The 17,392-nt window shown below is 41.5% G+C and overlaps 2 protein-coding genes across 4 annotated transcripts in view; both read right to left on the reverse strand.

Annotated features, from left to right (window-relative positions):
• The window catches only part of LOC103143339 (retinal-specific ATP-binding cassette transporter-like), a 50,622-nt gene extending 38,513 nt beyond the window's left edge, over positions 1-12,109 (reverse strand). For both annotated transcript variants that reach the window (XM_007559822.2, XM_007559823.2), the window contains exons 1-9: positions 12,005-12,109; positions 11,533-11,653; positions 11,095-11,188; positions 10,821-10,962; positions 10,095-10,234; positions 7,808-7,935; positions 6,203-6,400; positions 1,514-1,603; positions 245-479 (exon numbers count right to left, since the gene is read on the reverse strand). In XM_007559822.2, coding sequence (XP_007559884.1) covers positions 245-479; positions 1,514-1,603; positions 6,203-6,400; positions 7,808-7,935; positions 10,095-10,234; positions 10,821-10,962; positions 11,095-11,188; positions 11,533-11,598 — 1,093 coding nt within the window. In that variant the 5' untranslated portion in view covers positions 11,599-11,653; positions 12,005-12,109. The remainder of the gene's footprint in view (positions 1-244; positions 480-1,513; positions 1,604-6,202; positions 6,401-7,807; positions 7,936-10,094; positions 10,235-10,820; positions 10,963-11,094; positions 11,189-11,532; positions 11,654-12,004) is intronic.
• A 2,757-nt stretch (positions 12,110-14,866) lies between these two features.
• LOC103143340 (rho GTPase-activating protein 29-like) overlaps positions 14,867-17,392 on the reverse strand; it is a 35,061-nt gene continuing 32,535 nt past the window's right edge. For both annotated transcript variants that reach the window (XM_007559824.2, XM_007559825.2), the window contains 4 exons: positions 17,145-17,380; positions 16,185-16,485; positions 15,991-16,099; positions 14,867-15,906 (listed from right to left, as the gene is read on the reverse strand). In XM_007559824.2, the coding sequence (XP_007559886.1) occupies positions 14,942-15,906; positions 15,991-16,099; positions 16,185-16,485; positions 17,145-17,380 (1,611 nt within the window). In that variant the 3' untranslated portion in view covers positions 14,867-14,941. The remainder of the gene's footprint in view (positions 15,907-15,990; positions 16,100-16,184; positions 16,486-17,144; positions 17,381-17,392) is intronic.

Raw genomic sequence — 17,392 nt, forward strand, 5'->3', positions numbered from 1 at the left:
TAATATGGCATAATGCTAAAAAAAAAAAGTTTGATTTTACATAAGACTGCCCCTTTAAAGCATAATATCTAATCTAGATTTAATCAAAGTTTTTTTCATTTTCGCCATAAGTTGCCATGGTGTTAGTAACGCTGTTTTAGGATCAGATCTTCCTCTGTGTGGCTTCATGAGTTTGCCCCTCAGCTCCAGCAGTAACACCTGTGGTTTGATCTGCTGTGTTTTGTAAAACAAGTGCTGAACTCACTGGTGCTGTTGTCATAGGTGTAGTCACCCTTGGCCCAGCCGCTTGTGATTCCCAGGAAGGCTTTGTAGTTGTTGTCTTCGTACCAGTTAAAAGAGGCAACCCTGGAGAAAGCCCCCTCTGTGTAGCCGCACACCAGGCTGGAGGCAGCAGCCATCACCTCCCTGAAGGACAGATTCTTCTGGAACAGAGGCGTTACGACCTGGATGAACTCCCTGGAGCTGCTCCTGTGGAACAGCTGGGAAGACAGATCCAGGGTTGATTTCAAAAGCTGGGCTTGTAGTTGAAAGGAAATGCAGGATGTGCATTTGAAGTTGAATTTAACAAAAAGAAAATACTGTGCTGCTAAAAACTTACTTTCTCTCTTGCAGGATGCTTCGATTTACACAGTTAAATGCTTCGGATCATCAAATTCTAATGATGATGTGTTGCTTTTAGAGATCGCTTAGTCTACTTCGTGTTGACAGGCAGGTTTTGTTTAAGCAGTTTTTTCGCTGCAAGGTAAGACCGGAAACAGATATAGATGCAGCTTGTAAAGTTTAAGTAATAAAAAAAGGTTGGCAGCAGTTGATTTGTGATTTAACGAGAGCGAGGAAATTATATGTCCACATAGAATCAGACTGATATGACTGCTTTTGTTTGACAAAAGTGAAATCCCCGTTTGAAAACACCATTTTTGTATTTATTTAGGGTGATATTTGATGATTCAATGCATCTAAATGTGTGAAAAAAAACTCTTGAAAAGTAATATTTCAAGGCTCTCTACTTGCTAGGTTTTAGGATCTTCCTCATCTGATTTACAGGAAGTGACATGTTTACATGTTCCACCTCGAGCGTACACGGTCTGCAGAGACAACTATCTCGCCAGCAGGATGTCGCACTGTCAACAGCAATGAATGTGGATTTGGAAACATCAACATAAAAAATTAGCTTAGTCCTTAATATAACACTTTAGTGACAAAAATATAGTGAAATTGAAAGAAATCATCAGCTGTCACCCTTCATCAACTTTTCCTAGACTGGAGGCTTTTCTCCCCCCACAGTATTGTCCTACAATAATGAGCTATCTTTCTTTTTCAGGGTAAACAGGCTTGCTCTGTATTTAGATTTCCTAACACGCACCAGAAAATACCCCCCACCTACCATCTGTTTGCGCAAAAACTCAGGCAGAGTCAGGCAAAAGGGAAGCAACTGTTTCCTGTCAACTAAAAATAGGAAACCGTGAACTTTTGAATGGGGAGCTACTGGTTTGCTCCGCGGGCCGGTTCTTACATCTCGCAGTCTGTCCGAAGCGGTGGAGACAATACGGACCCAGAAGTGAATGTCAATGCCATCAGAGTAATTATCCAGGACATGAGGGAGCTGAGGAGAAATGGATATGAGAGTTAAATAGTGTATGATTGTTAATTTCTATTTGCAGGGAAAGTTCAAAAAATGGTAGGAATGTTGCTGTTGAATTTGATGAGATCTGAAGGGATTTCAAAACCAAAAATGAAAAAAACAAAGTCAAAATATAAATTAAATTGCATTTTTGAAAAAACATACAGGCAAGGCACGATTATTTATTTCTCCACAAAATCTTCTACTCTTCTGAAACAGCAGATGGGGGAAAGAGGATGAATTTGTGCCAGATTTTTCTCTTTTTCCCCACTACAACATTGAAAACGATGCAACCTTTTCAAGTTTTTCGATATCATTAGACCAAAAAAAAGAAAATGAGTGAAAACACAAAGCAAAAATACCTCTTGAGATTAAACATCTGGAAAACTGACATGATCCTTTGCCTGCCCCTGGTTTCCCATGTCTTTACTTGAGTACTGTTTGGGTTTTCCAAAGCAGCTTCCAGAAGCGCGCACAAGACAATAGAAGAAAGGTTCAGGATGTTGCACGAAGCCAAGACACAAGAGCTGCCATCGGAAACATCCTTCCTCTTTTCTGTCTTTGTGAACAATTGGGAGACATCAGCTTCAAGTCACACTTGTCAGTCGCTGCAGCTGTACTGGATTGAACCCAGTAGCCGCCCAACAAGTTTTGTTGCTAAGAATGTTCGTAGCATTTTCTTGCTACTGCAAAGTCGGAGAGAGACACTAAACACTAAATACCATTTGGGACGGTTCCACTGGACAGTGCCTAGGTAAGGATGAGGCAGACAGCAGAATCTGTTGTTGTCTGTCTCATTGTCAGTCTTGTTTACTCTTCACTAAACATTGTCTATATGCTAAGCTATAAGTAGACAGAGGGATCTTTGACAGTTTGTCTATGCACAATCTCTCTTGGCACTGTCCTTTCTCTAGTTCACACTGTGGCTTTTCAGTAGGAGTTAGGTCTTAGAGCTGGAGACGACTGATTTGGGGTCTGGTAAACCAATTGTGTCTTGAATTGACACAATTGGTTTACCAGTTGGTAATTGGTTTACCATATCACAATTGGATATGTTGGATTATTGTCCTTAGAACAACAGAGTGACAACCATTGCCAGTCTACTGGTAGAGGTGCCCTTAAGCTCTCTCAAGAAAAGGCTCATTCCTGGCCTCCTAAGAAATTGGTTGCCATGTTGATTACATTTAGCGGTTGTTATGGAGACTAGGCAACCCTAAAGGCTTCCACATGCTTTATCCCAAGCCGAACAGTCAGCGCGATGTCACATGGTTCTGAACTGTTCGTTGTTCGGCGTAGACCACCTGGGGGTGATCCCTGTGGAGAACGATGTTGCAAATTCCGTTTTTACTCATTTGACAGTCTTTGCAGTTATTTAGTGAAGAGCCCGTACAAATGTACATAATTCCTTGCCATCTCAGAAAAGACGTTTCTCAAATAGTATTCATGTCTCTGGCAGACACAGAAATGGCTAGTTGAAGCAGAGCAGCTGAAGTAAAATATCAAAGTTGCAGTCCGGGCGAATTTAGGCAAAAAAAATTTTGACCAATCACGCAACACTTTGCACAGAGCTCCAGACGAAAGAGTTCAACCCGGACCTGATGTTGAGTTCGGCAGGCGGGCGCTTCCCTGGGAACGATATCAAGGAATTTTCGACACGTGTCTACATCAACGAGAGCCGATTTCAGCACTTCCAATGAAGTTTGTGGAGGTAATACAACCATTTTCTGGTGCTGTGTTATCATGTGAAACGTTTTCAAGTGCCTTGTTGCTAAAATATACAACACAAATATACTTGACTTGACTTGAGCCTCGAGACACAACTCTTTGCTGCTGTTCCATAACAGAAAGCTTTGGGCAAACTTGGGTCCTTTCAGTGGCTCGTTTGTCACAATACGAGTTTTTTTAAAAGCATGTTGATAGTTTAGGAAAGTTCCTCTAAATCAACACGCATCTGCCTTACTGATGTATCATTTGTCAGACTTTTTTTAATACCCTGCACACACTCCTGAATAAATACCATCCGTTGCGCTGAGCTAATAATAGGACTGAGACCAAGTCCGTCTGCTCTCCTGCTAATACAGGTTGTTGGCATTTTTCCGTGGTTATTTAAGCTCAAGTGCTTTCCTCACTTAGTGCTCAATTAATTTTTGGAAGTTTCTATTTTTGTTTATGTTGAAGCTAAATGGTAATCCACTGAAAAAAAGTGAGTGTGGTCATGAGACATTAGGACCAGGATTGTGTTGAGTTAATACGCGTAAAAACAGCAGGTTTTTGGACTTTCTCCAGTCGTGCTTCCCTGCTCACATTTTTCTTCAGTATGACAGCTGAACAATGCTGTGTTTACTTGCACTGTATTTTCCTGAAAAACATCTGCTCCACCCTGTGAGTCATGGTGCTTGTAAAACAAATACAAACTGATGTTTATCCACTTTATTACTGTCTTTAAACATATGTGTCACCTGAGAGTACTTTCTGTCCTTATTAATGTTGCAGTGGGATGTGTTGACGAGCCCAAACTGCTGATGTGGAAGAAAAGGAAATTAAATGATTTTTTTAAAAATAAGGTAATGATAGGCTTTTGATGACTCAAGATTTGTTTGATGTTAAAGGTTATCTACTGACAGAAGGTTTTGCCAAAGTCATCTTTTACAACAATTACTGTAAAACTTTTTATGATTGTTTATAACTTTTACTTTTTTAAAGCTCCAGTACGTAACTTCTCATTAAATTTGTGTTTTGTTTTTTTTTTACACATTTGTTAAAACTAGCATGACAATCTGTGCACAAAGGAAGCTCCTCTGTCTTCTCCTGGTTGTCCTATTGCCAACTGCAAAAATACACCGCTCCCAGTCAGAAACAACCAACCAATACAAAATGCATGATGGGGAAATTTTCAGATTATCATTTAAAACAAAAATATGTGTAAACATGTCTGTTGGAGGTATTTATTCTTTTATATTTTGGTAAAATGTGTTCCTAGTTTATATTCTTGGGTTATTTACAAGGTTTATTCATAGGTCAACAATTGCTTAATTTGCTATTGTTTGTGTTTTATTTGCTTTTGTAACTATGGAGCCATTTCCTGTAAGTATAGGGACTGGTGGAGGACCAGCATGCACTGTGATTGGGCCTTTATTTGTTCATTTTTACCAGAGCGGGAGAAACAGTAACGAACAGAAATCTGCATCTGTATTTATTGCTTGTTAAACTGGATAAATAAACCATAAAATGCAACTTTAAGGTTTTTATACATTTGATTTCTTCTGCTTGTGTACAAAATGTCACCACAGTGCAGCAGTGGCTGATTGATTCTTAATGAAGGATGCTTGGTTTGACAAACAATAGACTCGCCACTACAATGCCAGATCCTTTTCCTTCTAGTTCACAGTTCACATACTCTGTGTTCTGGTCATTCAATAATTAGCCAGCCAGACTAAACTATGAATTAAACATTAACTGTGACTTTATTATAGATTTATCAATACCACAGGCTGAAAAACCGATAAGCAGAGCTGATTCGTTCCTCATCAGAAAGTTTTTTCTAAAATATTAGACTAACTTCTTGTTTGTAATGTAGTGCTATTTTATTCAGTGTAGGACTTATTGCTTAAGCTTTACAGAAAGGAACATACAGAAATAATGTAAATATTCTCTCTGTTAAAGAGCAGGAAAAAAAAGCTTTAATTAAGAAGACAACTACCAATACTACTGATGCATAGGAACCCAAAAATGAAGATAGAGAACTTCGATCAACAGTTCAAATCACCAAACTCAAAAGAAAACCATCATGGAAATGATAAAGCAGACCAAACATCTGGAAGATTCTGACCTCAATCCAAATGAAATCTTATTTAAATATTGCTAAAAAGCTAATGATGTGTCATTAGCTGACCAATTTACATGAACTTTTTATGGCAAGAGACGTAGTCAAATATGCTGCGAGAACCAACCCAGAAGCTTGTTGATGGTTAAAATAAGTTTGTAGTCAAAGTGCCTCTTGTGGATGTGTTTAATATATCTTTGGCCACCGTGCAATAAATTGAAACCAGCACCACAAGTTTCTGTTTTAAAGAGGCAGTATTATGTGTTTTCCAGCCACATTGAGTCATTATGTAGCACAATCAAGTAACTATTTTACCTTCTCTAAAAATGTTATGTATATCAAATATGACTTAAAAGAAATGTTACTTTGTAATGTAACGTCTTGAAATTGGGCCTCTGTCTCTTTAAGAAACACATGCTCTTTTTGACACTTCGCCTTCAGGAAGTCATCACAACATGGCTCCTCTATTGACCCTTTAACAACATTTTTACTGCCGTTGCTCTGAGAAGCAACTTGTATAATGAGCTCAGCAGATGCTCAGTTTTACCAGGTGTTTGCTAATTACTGCTGGCTAGTCTGAAGGAGCGGAGTGAGTGAGGGAGAGCTGCTCTGTGAGGCCCCTTTAAAAAAAAAAAACCGGTGCATCTTTATTATCCACCCTAAACAAAAATATAATTAACATGGCAAAAACTGACTTCAGCGAGATTTGCAAACCAAGAACTATGTTTTCTTAATATATAAGTGAATAAAACACTGACCAGTCGGAAGAGTTTGAAAAAATCCACGTTGACATAAAATCTGTCCTCGATGATCTGCAGCCTTTGCGGGGTCAGGATGCACATGGCGTTCCGAACGGAATAGAGTCCTCTATGGCTCTGGAAAATCAGGAATCGCTCCAGGAGGCTGAGGCTGCAGGCGATGTCTTTCAAATGCAAGTCTGGCACCCCGAAGGCAAACTGAAACAGGAGGTCGTAGCATTTAAACACGAGATTTAAAGGTCACCTTTACAATACTTTAGCACAAACACTGTTTACGCGTCAAAAACACTGGAGGGATTCACTGGCTGAATTCAGGCAAGGAAAGGTTTTGTGTTTGGGCCTTGGAACTACAGTATGTGAGTTGAATAATTCACATGCTGCAATCCATGTAGGTCTTGTTGCATTATTGTTTACAACTGAACATAAACGGTAACATTCAAGGCTGGCATGCCGTTTTGAGCTGCTGCCAAGAATTTGCGGGTGTTGAGCAAGAGGGAAAAACAAAGGAAGGAACATAGGAAGAGTTTTTTCTTCCCCTTCTTGTTAATTTATTTGGAATTTTAGTAAATACGCGTCACACTACTTTATTTTTAAATCAACTCCAAGAAATGCAATGCTTTAGATCTCTAGCAAGAAACCAAAACTCACAGTACCTCTGGGTCTTCTTTTCTTCAGTCTTCAGTTCCTTATGTTTTTTTTTTCCATCAGACACTGCTTTTCTTTTTGCTCTTACCAGAAGTTCCCTTTATTGGTTTTGCTGCATAATAGACTTTAATGACTTTTCCCCACTTATGTGTGTTACTTTAATTTTAAATTAGCAACAAAAATGTAATGTTTTTAATCTAAATGGAGAATTTTTATGTTACTCTTGAATATGAAGTAATTTTTGCGGTATGGCATTGGATAAAAATCCTACATTTTGACTGCAAATATAACACAATGTATAAGTATCCCAGTTGTATTAAAATTATTTATTATATTGACTTTGATACTTTGAGTAAAATAAACATATAGATACACGCTAAACTTATGACAATAAGTCAATTCAACAATACTTTATTAATCCCAAGTAGGATGTTAAATGTAGATCATGCAGTCCAAGTTTCATCAAAAGAGTCATAAATGCTGATGACTGTGGGCAGGTAGGACAACCAGTAGCAGTCTGCAATACAGCAAATCTGAAGAAGCTTCTGACTGAAGACTCCGCTGTATAACAGTCTCATAAAGCAGATGCTCATATTTTTAACTTCATCAGGAATCCTTCTTTTCTCAACCATTTACTAATTAAAGGGGCAGTATTATGTTTTCCAGGCACATAGTGCCATTTTATAGCATAACTACAGTTGTTATAAAAATGCTACATATCAAATATGGCCTGCCATTAAATTTACATTTTCCAAAGTGTCAAACTGCTCTGGACCTCTGCCACCCAACATTATCAATGTTTCCTTCCATTTTCTTGGCTGAACATGTTCATTTTGAACTTTATTTATATCACACACTGCTCATTGTTTTTGGGTGTAAAGTCTCAGGATTTACATTCTGAGTTAGAGGATGCAGTGAGTATTCCTGGCTTTGTGTGTGAGTGTTTCTGAACGTGTGTACCTGTTCAGGCCTGATTTGGGCATTGACTAGATGATACACCACAGACTCTGTCAGGGGAATGTCTCTCAGCAGGAACGACGTCAAGGTCTCGTCGTCCTTTAGGATCGCCTCCACCTTCACTCCGCGACCTGCGGCAAATAACGTAAGCGGTTTGTGTGGGTCCACGCACCACTGGCCTCAACGGATAACGGCGCCTCCTCGCGCTGGAATAACCGGTCCGGGCGGAGAAATCCTTAAGTCCTAGCGGCACATACCGCGGACAAGTCGCGACAAGCGAGTTTCAGTGGAGCAATCGGAACGCGCTTCCCGCTTCCTCCGACTCTACACACTGTAACAATGTTTCCATCGGCCTGCCTGTGCTTGAACGGAGTTTACTCTGTCGGGCAGAGTGCAGTTTTGGTCTCGATCCAGTTCTGCCCGTTTTGTTCTGAGTGATCTCACTCATGTTCCATCCACTGGGAACAACATACGACATAAAAACAAGTGGGAACACGAATACAGGGAACTTAACTGATTCCGTAAAACAAGCGGAGCGGCACGATGCACCGCGGGGCCTTCAGAGTGAAATGTTTACATCTGACAAAACCGCAGACTCTATATGTTTGTGTAATACAAGCAGTCGTGAATTAATGTCCCTCATGTTGTAACTTTATTCATGAGAATTTCATTCTCTTTCTCTGAGCTCATGAGAACTTCACAGGAATGTGAATTACATCAGTCCACTCCCACTACGGAGGCTCATTTTTTCCCAGTGGAACAAAGAGATGGATACAGTATCACAGAAAAGTACTCATACTCCATCAACCCTTACGTTTTTTTATTTTTTTTTTATTTTTTATTTTTTGTCGAACTAAACTCACAAACTTTATTGTATGTTAGTGCAGACCAAAAATAATTCAAAAATAAAAATAAAGTAGTGCATGATCAAGAAAATCTCAGGGATGTCGAGTCTTGCTGGCAAACAAAAATCTGAATTGGGGTGTATGTTTTTGTATTCAGCCTCCTTTTCTGCTACTACTGTAAATATCGTGCATGTTACAAATCTGGTCTTCATGGAAGAGTGGTGAGTTTTTTAAGCATCTGGAAGTTAAAGGTAAATCTTTTAGCCTGACTTGTTTAAACAACACCATCAGTCAGCACCATGAAAAATGTCGGGTGGATTAAATAAAAAAAACTATCAAGTTCAACTTATGGTGAACCATAACTCCCAAAGCATGAAGCTGCCGCCGTTGAGGTGGGAGAGAAGAATGTAAACGCAGCTGCACTCATTGATCTGTTTTTATATTTTGTCATGTCACAAACAGAAACATCAACGTATCTTATGGCAACTTTGTGTGAAACAGCAACATTGTGAACTGGAAGCAAAAACAATGCATGTTTTTTTCATCAATATAATCTGCAAACATGCTGCATGCATTTGTATTCTACCCCATTTACTCTCATACCCCTAAACAAAACCCATGACAATCGATTACCTTTTGACATCACCTATTTATTAAATTGCCCAACTGTTAACAACTTTTAGGGCAAAGAGAAAGTTATGCTTGGTGGTGGCAGCATAATGGTGTGTGGGAACTTGGTCAAAGGTAATGAAAGGATTAAAGACTGCTCAAGACTTTTAAAATGTTTAGATCAAAGAAATTTAATGAGCACCACATTGATGGTCTTTAATTTTGGGTGATCAGCAATCTGCCGATATTTACATGTGAAGCCTGAGAAGCGAAGTATAAAATCTGCTTCCAGACGATTTCAGACCCAAAAAAATGCTAAAAACAAAAAAGTTGAAGGAGTATGAATACTTTGCAAGGCACCGTCTGACTGAGCAATAGATGGAAGAAATGCATCGGCAATCTCACTAAGAAACAAGAAAGCGGACGGTTGACGTGGCCAGACATCGCAAAGTAAGCAGCTTAGAGTTCGGACCCGCCTTAAGCCCGCGTGATATAATGGTGTTAAAGCATCCAGACACAATGATGGGAAAGCATGTGAGATCTAACTAACCTCAGATGCACTTTCAGATGAGATGACAGTTTTGAAACAGGATTTTTTCATAAATCCCATTAGATTAACTCATTTATGAATGTCTTTAAGCCGACATGAACTGCAAGTTCTGCCAGAAGCTAAATGTAACCAGAGAGTAAACTGCGTTAATACTCACGTAAACTCCGGATTAAAACCTAAGGGAAAGCTTTTTTTTCTTCTTTTCTGCAGCGGTAACACCAGCTCCAATAAAACAGCTCAGAGTAAAGGACTTTGCAGGAAGACGACGAAGGCCTGGAGCACTGACCTGAGACCTTTTCGGGATGAGTGCGCAGCATGTCCATAAAGTTGCTCATGGCGTTCAGTTCCCTCCAGAGGCGACCCACCTGCAGAAACTCGGGGTCGCTGAAAAGAAGCTCCTCTGCATCCGAGTAGAACCGGGCCAGACTACGGAGAATCATCAGGAACAGCTCAAACACACCCTTGTCTTCATTAGCATCACACAGCATATGACGATAGTCCACTCACGCATGGATGTGTAAAGAAAATTTTCACGTTTTTTTCTTTTGCAAATAAAACTTAGAAAATTAAGATTTGCTGTTGTGATACCCCTAAATGAAATCCAGTGTGTAAACTGCAGCTGTTCTGAGAGGGTCTCAGAAGTTTGTTAGAGATCTGATTAATTATGTAATATTATATAAAGAGTCAACACTAATGAAGAGTAATATGTAAATGAAAACACTGTAATTTTTCGGCTAATGTCAATCCAAAAACATTACTCTTATGCGTGTGTGTGAAACCCCGTTATCAAACACCAGCTGTTACACGGTGTGTTATACATGTCAATACTGTAATTGCAAAGTTCAAAACACCTGATCTGATGTTACATTGTTACATCATTTCCACCATGAAACAAGGTGGTGGCAGCAGGATGCTGTGAGGATTCTCTTTCAGCAAGGGAAAGGGGAAGCCGGTCGGATCTACAACAGACATCAAAGCACATCCATGTTGGAATGGCCTAGTCAAAGCTTACATGGAGTTGTTGTAGTTGGACACCAGACCCGGAGATTCGCCACGGGTGGGATACTGAAAGCAGGGGTTGTTAGCGTTGCAGACGATTCCCTGGATCCATGGCAGGATGCCGGCTGAGGGCATGGCCTTGTTAGGGAAGTGGCCTGAAGAACAAAACATTACATTTCTAAATAGTTATGCAACATTTATTTTAAAAAAAACAACAAAAAAACCCCCAGGAATGCCTGCATGACAGCGGTAGCAGCTTTTTCCTCCTTATTTAGCTGTCGGCTCACATTCATGCTGACGGTAGAGCGGGTTCACTCTCCTCAGCCACACCAGTCCCATGAACAGCATCACAGGCCACATGATCTCCACGAAGAACCGAATCTGATTCAAAGGAACATTTGCAGTTTATGTTAACGATTCTTTTCGGAGCATTCCTATGGTATTAAATATGAACCTGTTTTTTTTGTTAATAAAGAAGGCCTGGCACAAAAGACCAGTAATCCTCCAGCGCCTGTTCAGACCCAGCAGGGTGTGGCAGCCCTTAAAGCATTCAACACTTGAGCAGATGTAGCAGAAAGGTATTTAATTTGTTGAAAATAACAATTGGGCAACCGTTTCTGGAAGCAGTAACAGCTTAATGGAGTCCAACTTCCACCATGTTTAATAATTGCCCCACGCTGCTGGTCTTAAAGCGGGCGGATATAGCGCAGATGAGAAGGGGTTACCCTCTGCCGCCTGCGGATGGTCCAGTTCTTCCACAGCAGGAGCCTGACCTGACCTCCTGACCCCATGGTGGCTCCTGTTCACCGCCCCAACCCCACGGGGGTCGGCTCTGGCCCGGCAGACCTGTACGCAACCAGTCCAGAATGATCCACTGTGCTGGGAAGAGCCGTCCTTCATGTAATCGGCCTGTTGAGCTGCAGGAAGCTCCACGTCAAAGCCAGCAATGGCTCATAAAGACGGTTAATGAGCTCAACACACTTCATAGTCAGAATAACAGCCACAGAGGTGTCCATATTACAAATATGCTGCAATCTGTCTTAATTAGAAAGCAAAGTGCTCTTGCTCTTTCCTATTACATTTACAAAACAATTAGAGTGTCAGTATGAGTCACTTTGTTCTTTTTGGATTGGGCTGTAGCTGCTACACCACAGCGCATTTACAGTAAATACAACATTACACTGACGTGCCTCTTACCTCAGACGAACACCTCAGCTGTGGGTGGATGCACAGGAAATAAAAAATAAAACATTAGAGCCCATGTTCTCTCAACTGTTCCCTGTGGTTGCAAACGCAGCTCGTTTTCAGACCTCGTGAATAGGTAAGAGGATTGAATTTAATCTACTTTCTGAGCACTGGGAGAGACGGCTAACGCCCCTCTGCCACCGGCAGAGCCCTTCATGTCCTTAACCAACGGAGGCTTCGTTAGATACTGTAATTACAGGCATGGTTATAGATTTATTGAGGGGCGTGTGTGATAAAATCTCATCACAATTCAATGCAATCACATTTAGAGTTATTCGAAACTCAACAGGTTATTTCAATAGTTTAATTCAGACAACGAAACTACGATATTATAAACATTTATTCCTCACAGCATGACTAAATATTTATATTTAATGGCAGCTAATGAAAATCCAGAAGCCTGTGGCTCTGCACTAAGGTGGTTCAAGATGTTTTGATAGTGGCCTTTGGGTCATCTGTATTGTGGGGTCTGGTGTCTCTCATCTTCCTCTAGAAAAAAGGTCAATAGATTCAGTTGGATGTCCGACACAGCACCAATAATACCAGGGTCAACGAACTGACTTTTGTTGTGTTTGGCATCCTGTTGGGAAAATGAAATCAGCATCTTCATCAAGCTTGTTAGCAGAAATTAGCTTGAAGTGATCCAGAATTTGCAGGTAATGAGAGCACTTACGTTGCCCCAAATCATCTCTTGACTGTGGTAACTTCACACTGAACTTAAGCAATGTACTGTGCCCAAACTCAATTTATATTGCAATGCAAAATGTACTTTCTTCTGACCAATGAGAAACAGTTCATTCTTTTTTTTTCCTTCAGCCTGGGTAAGCCTGCTTGGATTAACACAAGGAATGACACAGATGTAGCCTGTTTTCAACATACATCTTTGTATGTGGAAGTGTCTCCTGCTGCTGTCTACATGTGAACCTGCCTAAAATCTTGAATAAACCTTTACAATCCTCTTAACTTCCACTTTCCATTAACACGATAACCCTCCGTGAAAAGACAGTTACTCCCAACCTTTAGTGGCGAGTGTCAGGAACTCTCTACAGGACAAATTTCAAGTAAGTAGTTATCCATACCTGTAAATCTTTTTTTTTAATTCTCTCCCTCCACTAATTTAGTTTAGGCCTAAAGATAAATCCAACCCCTCCCGCCAGACTAACTTTAATTATAGACCGAAACCTGAAATAAAACAGACATATTATTTAAGATTTAAATTAACCAGTGTAACTTCTTCCATTTTCAGATTTAGTGTCAACATCTTGCGGCTCCATTGTGTTGCTTGTTGTGACAGCAAATTGATGAGGGGTTGATTGGAGAAGAGCAAGGCAGCACATGCGCATTGTGAACATGTCAATTGAACTTACCTTACTTCATTTCTGCCCTCAACAGAGTAAACAGCCAACTCTAATACTATAATAAGTAGATTAACATAACTTCATGTCGTGCATTCTTCTTCGTTTTTATCTGTACGTATTGGAGCCTTCCTTAACGCGCGTGCCACAGAAGCCCGGGTCCGACTCGACGCGAATTTCGGGTTCAGCTCTTGCCAAACAAACAAACAAACAAACAAACAAACAAACAAAAAACACTACGACCTGGCTCGGTTGCGAAGGAAGTCCACTGGACCCACAATTCCCCTTGGTGAGCCATCCGCGTGGGATCTCATTGTCCGCGCGCGCGCTTTCCACCCCCCGCTTGCGTTTTTCCGATTTTTTTTTTCTCGTGGTTTCGGTAAATGGCACCCCGATCACACCCTACCTGAGCGTTTCAGGTGGGAGTGTAGGTTTATAGTTGGTCTTGCGTAACATTTGAATTTTCTCACCAACTATAAAACATTTTATGATTAAATGACAAAACTTGTAACTTAGAAGTATTACTAATATGTTTCAACCCATGCTAGTTGCCCGCTTACATCAGCAGACGGTGAAATGACTGAATGTTTAAAATAAAATAAAAAAACAAGCATCTTTCTTAGAATTTGCCAGATATATTTTAATAAGTTACAAAAGAGTGTTTGTTTAAATGTACCTGTTTTTTTTCTTCTCCTTTTTAATACATTGAACCTTTTAACAGTTTATCAACTGTGTACATAAAAATGAAAAAAACAGATACAGTTTAAATAAATGACGTCCTTCCTATTACATGTAACCAAACATGTAAGGTTTGTTACTGGTAAGACTACTAAAGTTGTAAAAACAAAATTTAAAAAAAGAACAAAAAAGCTTTGGCTATTAAAATTTAAAAGTGATATTACAAACAGTGGGGTGAAAACCACTAGTGGCATTTGTAAGAACTTGTCAGACAAAGTTGACATCATCCAAGTTAAAAAATAAACGCAAAAGGCTAAAACTAGCTTCTGCTATTTTGTTCCTTTTAGAACATGTCTTAGCTGCCAGTACAGCTATCTAACGCGCCATGTGTGTACATATATTTACCCAGATTTATACACAAATCATTAGAAAATAACCTACTTGTAACAGATTAAAACACTCTCTCTCACAGTGGGGACAACACTGCTCCATCGGTATTCACATCGAGCTAAGTGCACTGGATTGTTTTCAGTGTTGTGATTCCAATTCTATGCACTAATTTAATGACTCATACCCGACTTTTTGGCATTAAAGCAAACATCCATAGTAAGTTTGTAGAAACTTTGTACAATATAAAAACAATTGCACAGTTTTATAGAAATTATAAATATGGTGCCGAGTGTTGTGAGCAAGTGATTAAAAGATTTGAAGTGTCTGCAGTGGTTTAAGTGCGTCTTGTTGGTCTTCTGAGAATTAAATCAACAGTTGGAAGACTGCTTGCTTTTTTGGACTAATATGGAACTCGTTCACCTTTGACCACAGTTTATATTGACTCTCGAAGCCCAGGACTTTTCGCTCAGACGAAATGAGCCTCTCTGTGTTCTACCTCTTGAAGGCGCCTGGGCCTCAGTCTCTGGTACACAGGTTTCGTCTGGTTTTGACCCATTTCTTCAGGACTGGAGCTGGGAGAATGAGACATGGCTGCCTGGTCGACTTCCTCAAGAGGTTCATCGACTGAAACTTCTATCTCAATTCCTAGTTCCTCCTCTTCCTCGTCCTCCTCATCGTCGTCATCCTCCTCCTCTTCTTCTTCGTCATCATCATCCTCCTCTGCGCTGTTCGCTAGCTTACAGTTCTGCTGCCCTTTAGCTTTGCTCCCTGAGGGAGGCTTGTAGAAAGTTCCTGGCGGAGGCTGAAGAGTCCTCGGCGCTCTAAAAACTGTCGCAATCGTGTTGTTTCTTGACACGTTCTCCTCCCTCTTTAAAGTCCTGCTGGGTCGCACCGCCACTGTGTAAGGTCTGTTAGGGTAGATGGTGCTGATGGTGCTCCCCGCCGTCCCGTGGTTTAAGGAGGCTGGCACAGAAGCCGACAAGCCGCTGGCGTCCAGCGCGGATCCCTCCGACGGAGAGCTGGTTGCCAGTCTGGTGGCTCTGGACGCCACGTCGTACTTGTACTGTTTGTCCCACGTTCTCCGTAGCGTCTGCGTGTCGATGAAGGTGCTCCGGTAATGCGCGCCCGCTCGCAGTTTGGAGCTCTCCGTCTCGTCCACCTCTTCGATGGACTGGCTGCAGCCGCCTCCCTTCTTGTTCTCCCAGTTGGTGCTGTTCCGGGTGTTGTTCTCATCCACCTGGCCCCGGCCGAGAACCCGCTCGGCCGGCATGCTCATCGGCCGGGAAACCAGTTTGTTGCGAGGGTGTCGAAGCAGAACCCTGCTGACCGTGACGTACTGCGAGCGGCACAGACCCTTCTCGCTGGGTTTTGCGATCTCAGGGACGCTCGATGACAACATCCCATTTAGGGTCTCCGAGTCCACCTCGTCGCCTTTGAACACAGATCAAAAGTGTGCATATATTACAAATCCAGATGGGCTTTAAAGGAATGCTTTTTATTAAGATGAACACTGACCAGGTTCAAAGTCATTTCCATCGAGGGCTGGCATGGCCTCCTGAACCTCAGCTAATAAGTGCGAAGATGGTATTATGGAGGAATGTCTCTTAAACACCTTTGAGCTCTGCTGTAAAAATTAGAAAATAAATGTTAACTGACAAATAGATGCTTTAGTAAACTGGTCAAAAGGGTGGAAATTGACAAGTTCTCACCTCCTTGATGTCTCCCAGTGACTTTGAGTGCCTGCTCAGCTGCTCCTTCTCCTGCTGGCTGAGGCGAGAGTGAGAATCCGCCTCTGTGGGTGAGGTGAGACGCAGAGGGCTGAGAGGGGTGTCAAAGATCATCTGGTAGTGTCGGATGAGGAGCTCCACCATGAGTGCCTGGTATGGGTAATCCACCAGAGAGGAAAGGGAGACGTCGGCGTCCGCCTGCCTCGGCTTGATCAGCGTTGGGCCGAAGATGATCCCGAGGTTGCTAGCTGTCATCTTGTTTTCCTCCGAACACTCGGTCACCCTTAAAAGGAAGCAAAGGAGATGAGAGTCTGAGGGTGGATTCACATCAGACCTGTTTAGTCCGCTTCAATCAAACTCTACTTCTTTTGTCTAGGAAGTCTGGTTCGTTTGGGGAGGTCTGAATGTAATTGAACTCTGATAAGGATCAAAATGGCGAACTCTGGTCTCAATTTGGCTGAAGTGAATCTGCATGTGAAGGCCAAGTGGACCGGAGACCCCTTGGTGGGGCAACCTGGTTAAATGCAACCAAACCAAATGGTCAAGTCTATTGCTACTGGAAGAAATGGCTTGTAGTCTTTTGCCAAAGACGAAAGAGAAATCCTACATCAGCTAAAATTTGGCACCACTTCATTTTGTTTTGCATTTCGTGAAGAATGAAGTTACGCTCAGTGTCTTCTTCAGAGGTTTTCATTTTGTTTCCTTCAGTGGTTCTTGGCGCGGCGCCAGTACAGGCAAGCCGGGCAACAGGCTTTTCAAAGGGTTTGGTTTGTTTGAAGTAGCGTGAAAACGAACTACACCAGCTGAAAATGTAACAAATGCTGCAATTTTGGTCCCCAATCGAACAGATTCTTGCAAACTATCAGGTGTGAAAACACCCTGAGAAGCGGATCAATACCCATGTTAAAGCAATGTTTGGAGAAGTTCCCCTTCCCTCTGTACCTGTGAAGATGCTCTATGAGGAACTGTAGTGTCTTGTAATGCGCTGGAGGCAGCTGTCTCAGCAGATCTTTGATTTTGAACAACACCCTGTTGAGCTCCACGCTGACCAGGGCCGCTGTAGCGGCGCCAGGATTGAGCCGCTGGGCTTCGAGTTCTTCCACGATGATGCGCTGGCTTTCCTTCGCCAAACCGATGAAGTCATTGTAGTAACGGAACAAGATGAGCGGCTCTGGAAGCTGGAGAGCACA

This window comes from Poecilia formosa, unplaced genomic scaffold (genome assembly GCF_000485575.1).
Source record: "Poecilia formosa unplaced genomic scaffold, Poecilia_formosa-5.1.2 Scaffold108, whole genome shotgun sequence".
Classification (NCBI taxonomy): Eukaryota; Metazoa; Chordata; class Actinopteri; order Cyprinodontiformes; family Poeciliidae; genus Poecilia; species Poecilia formosa.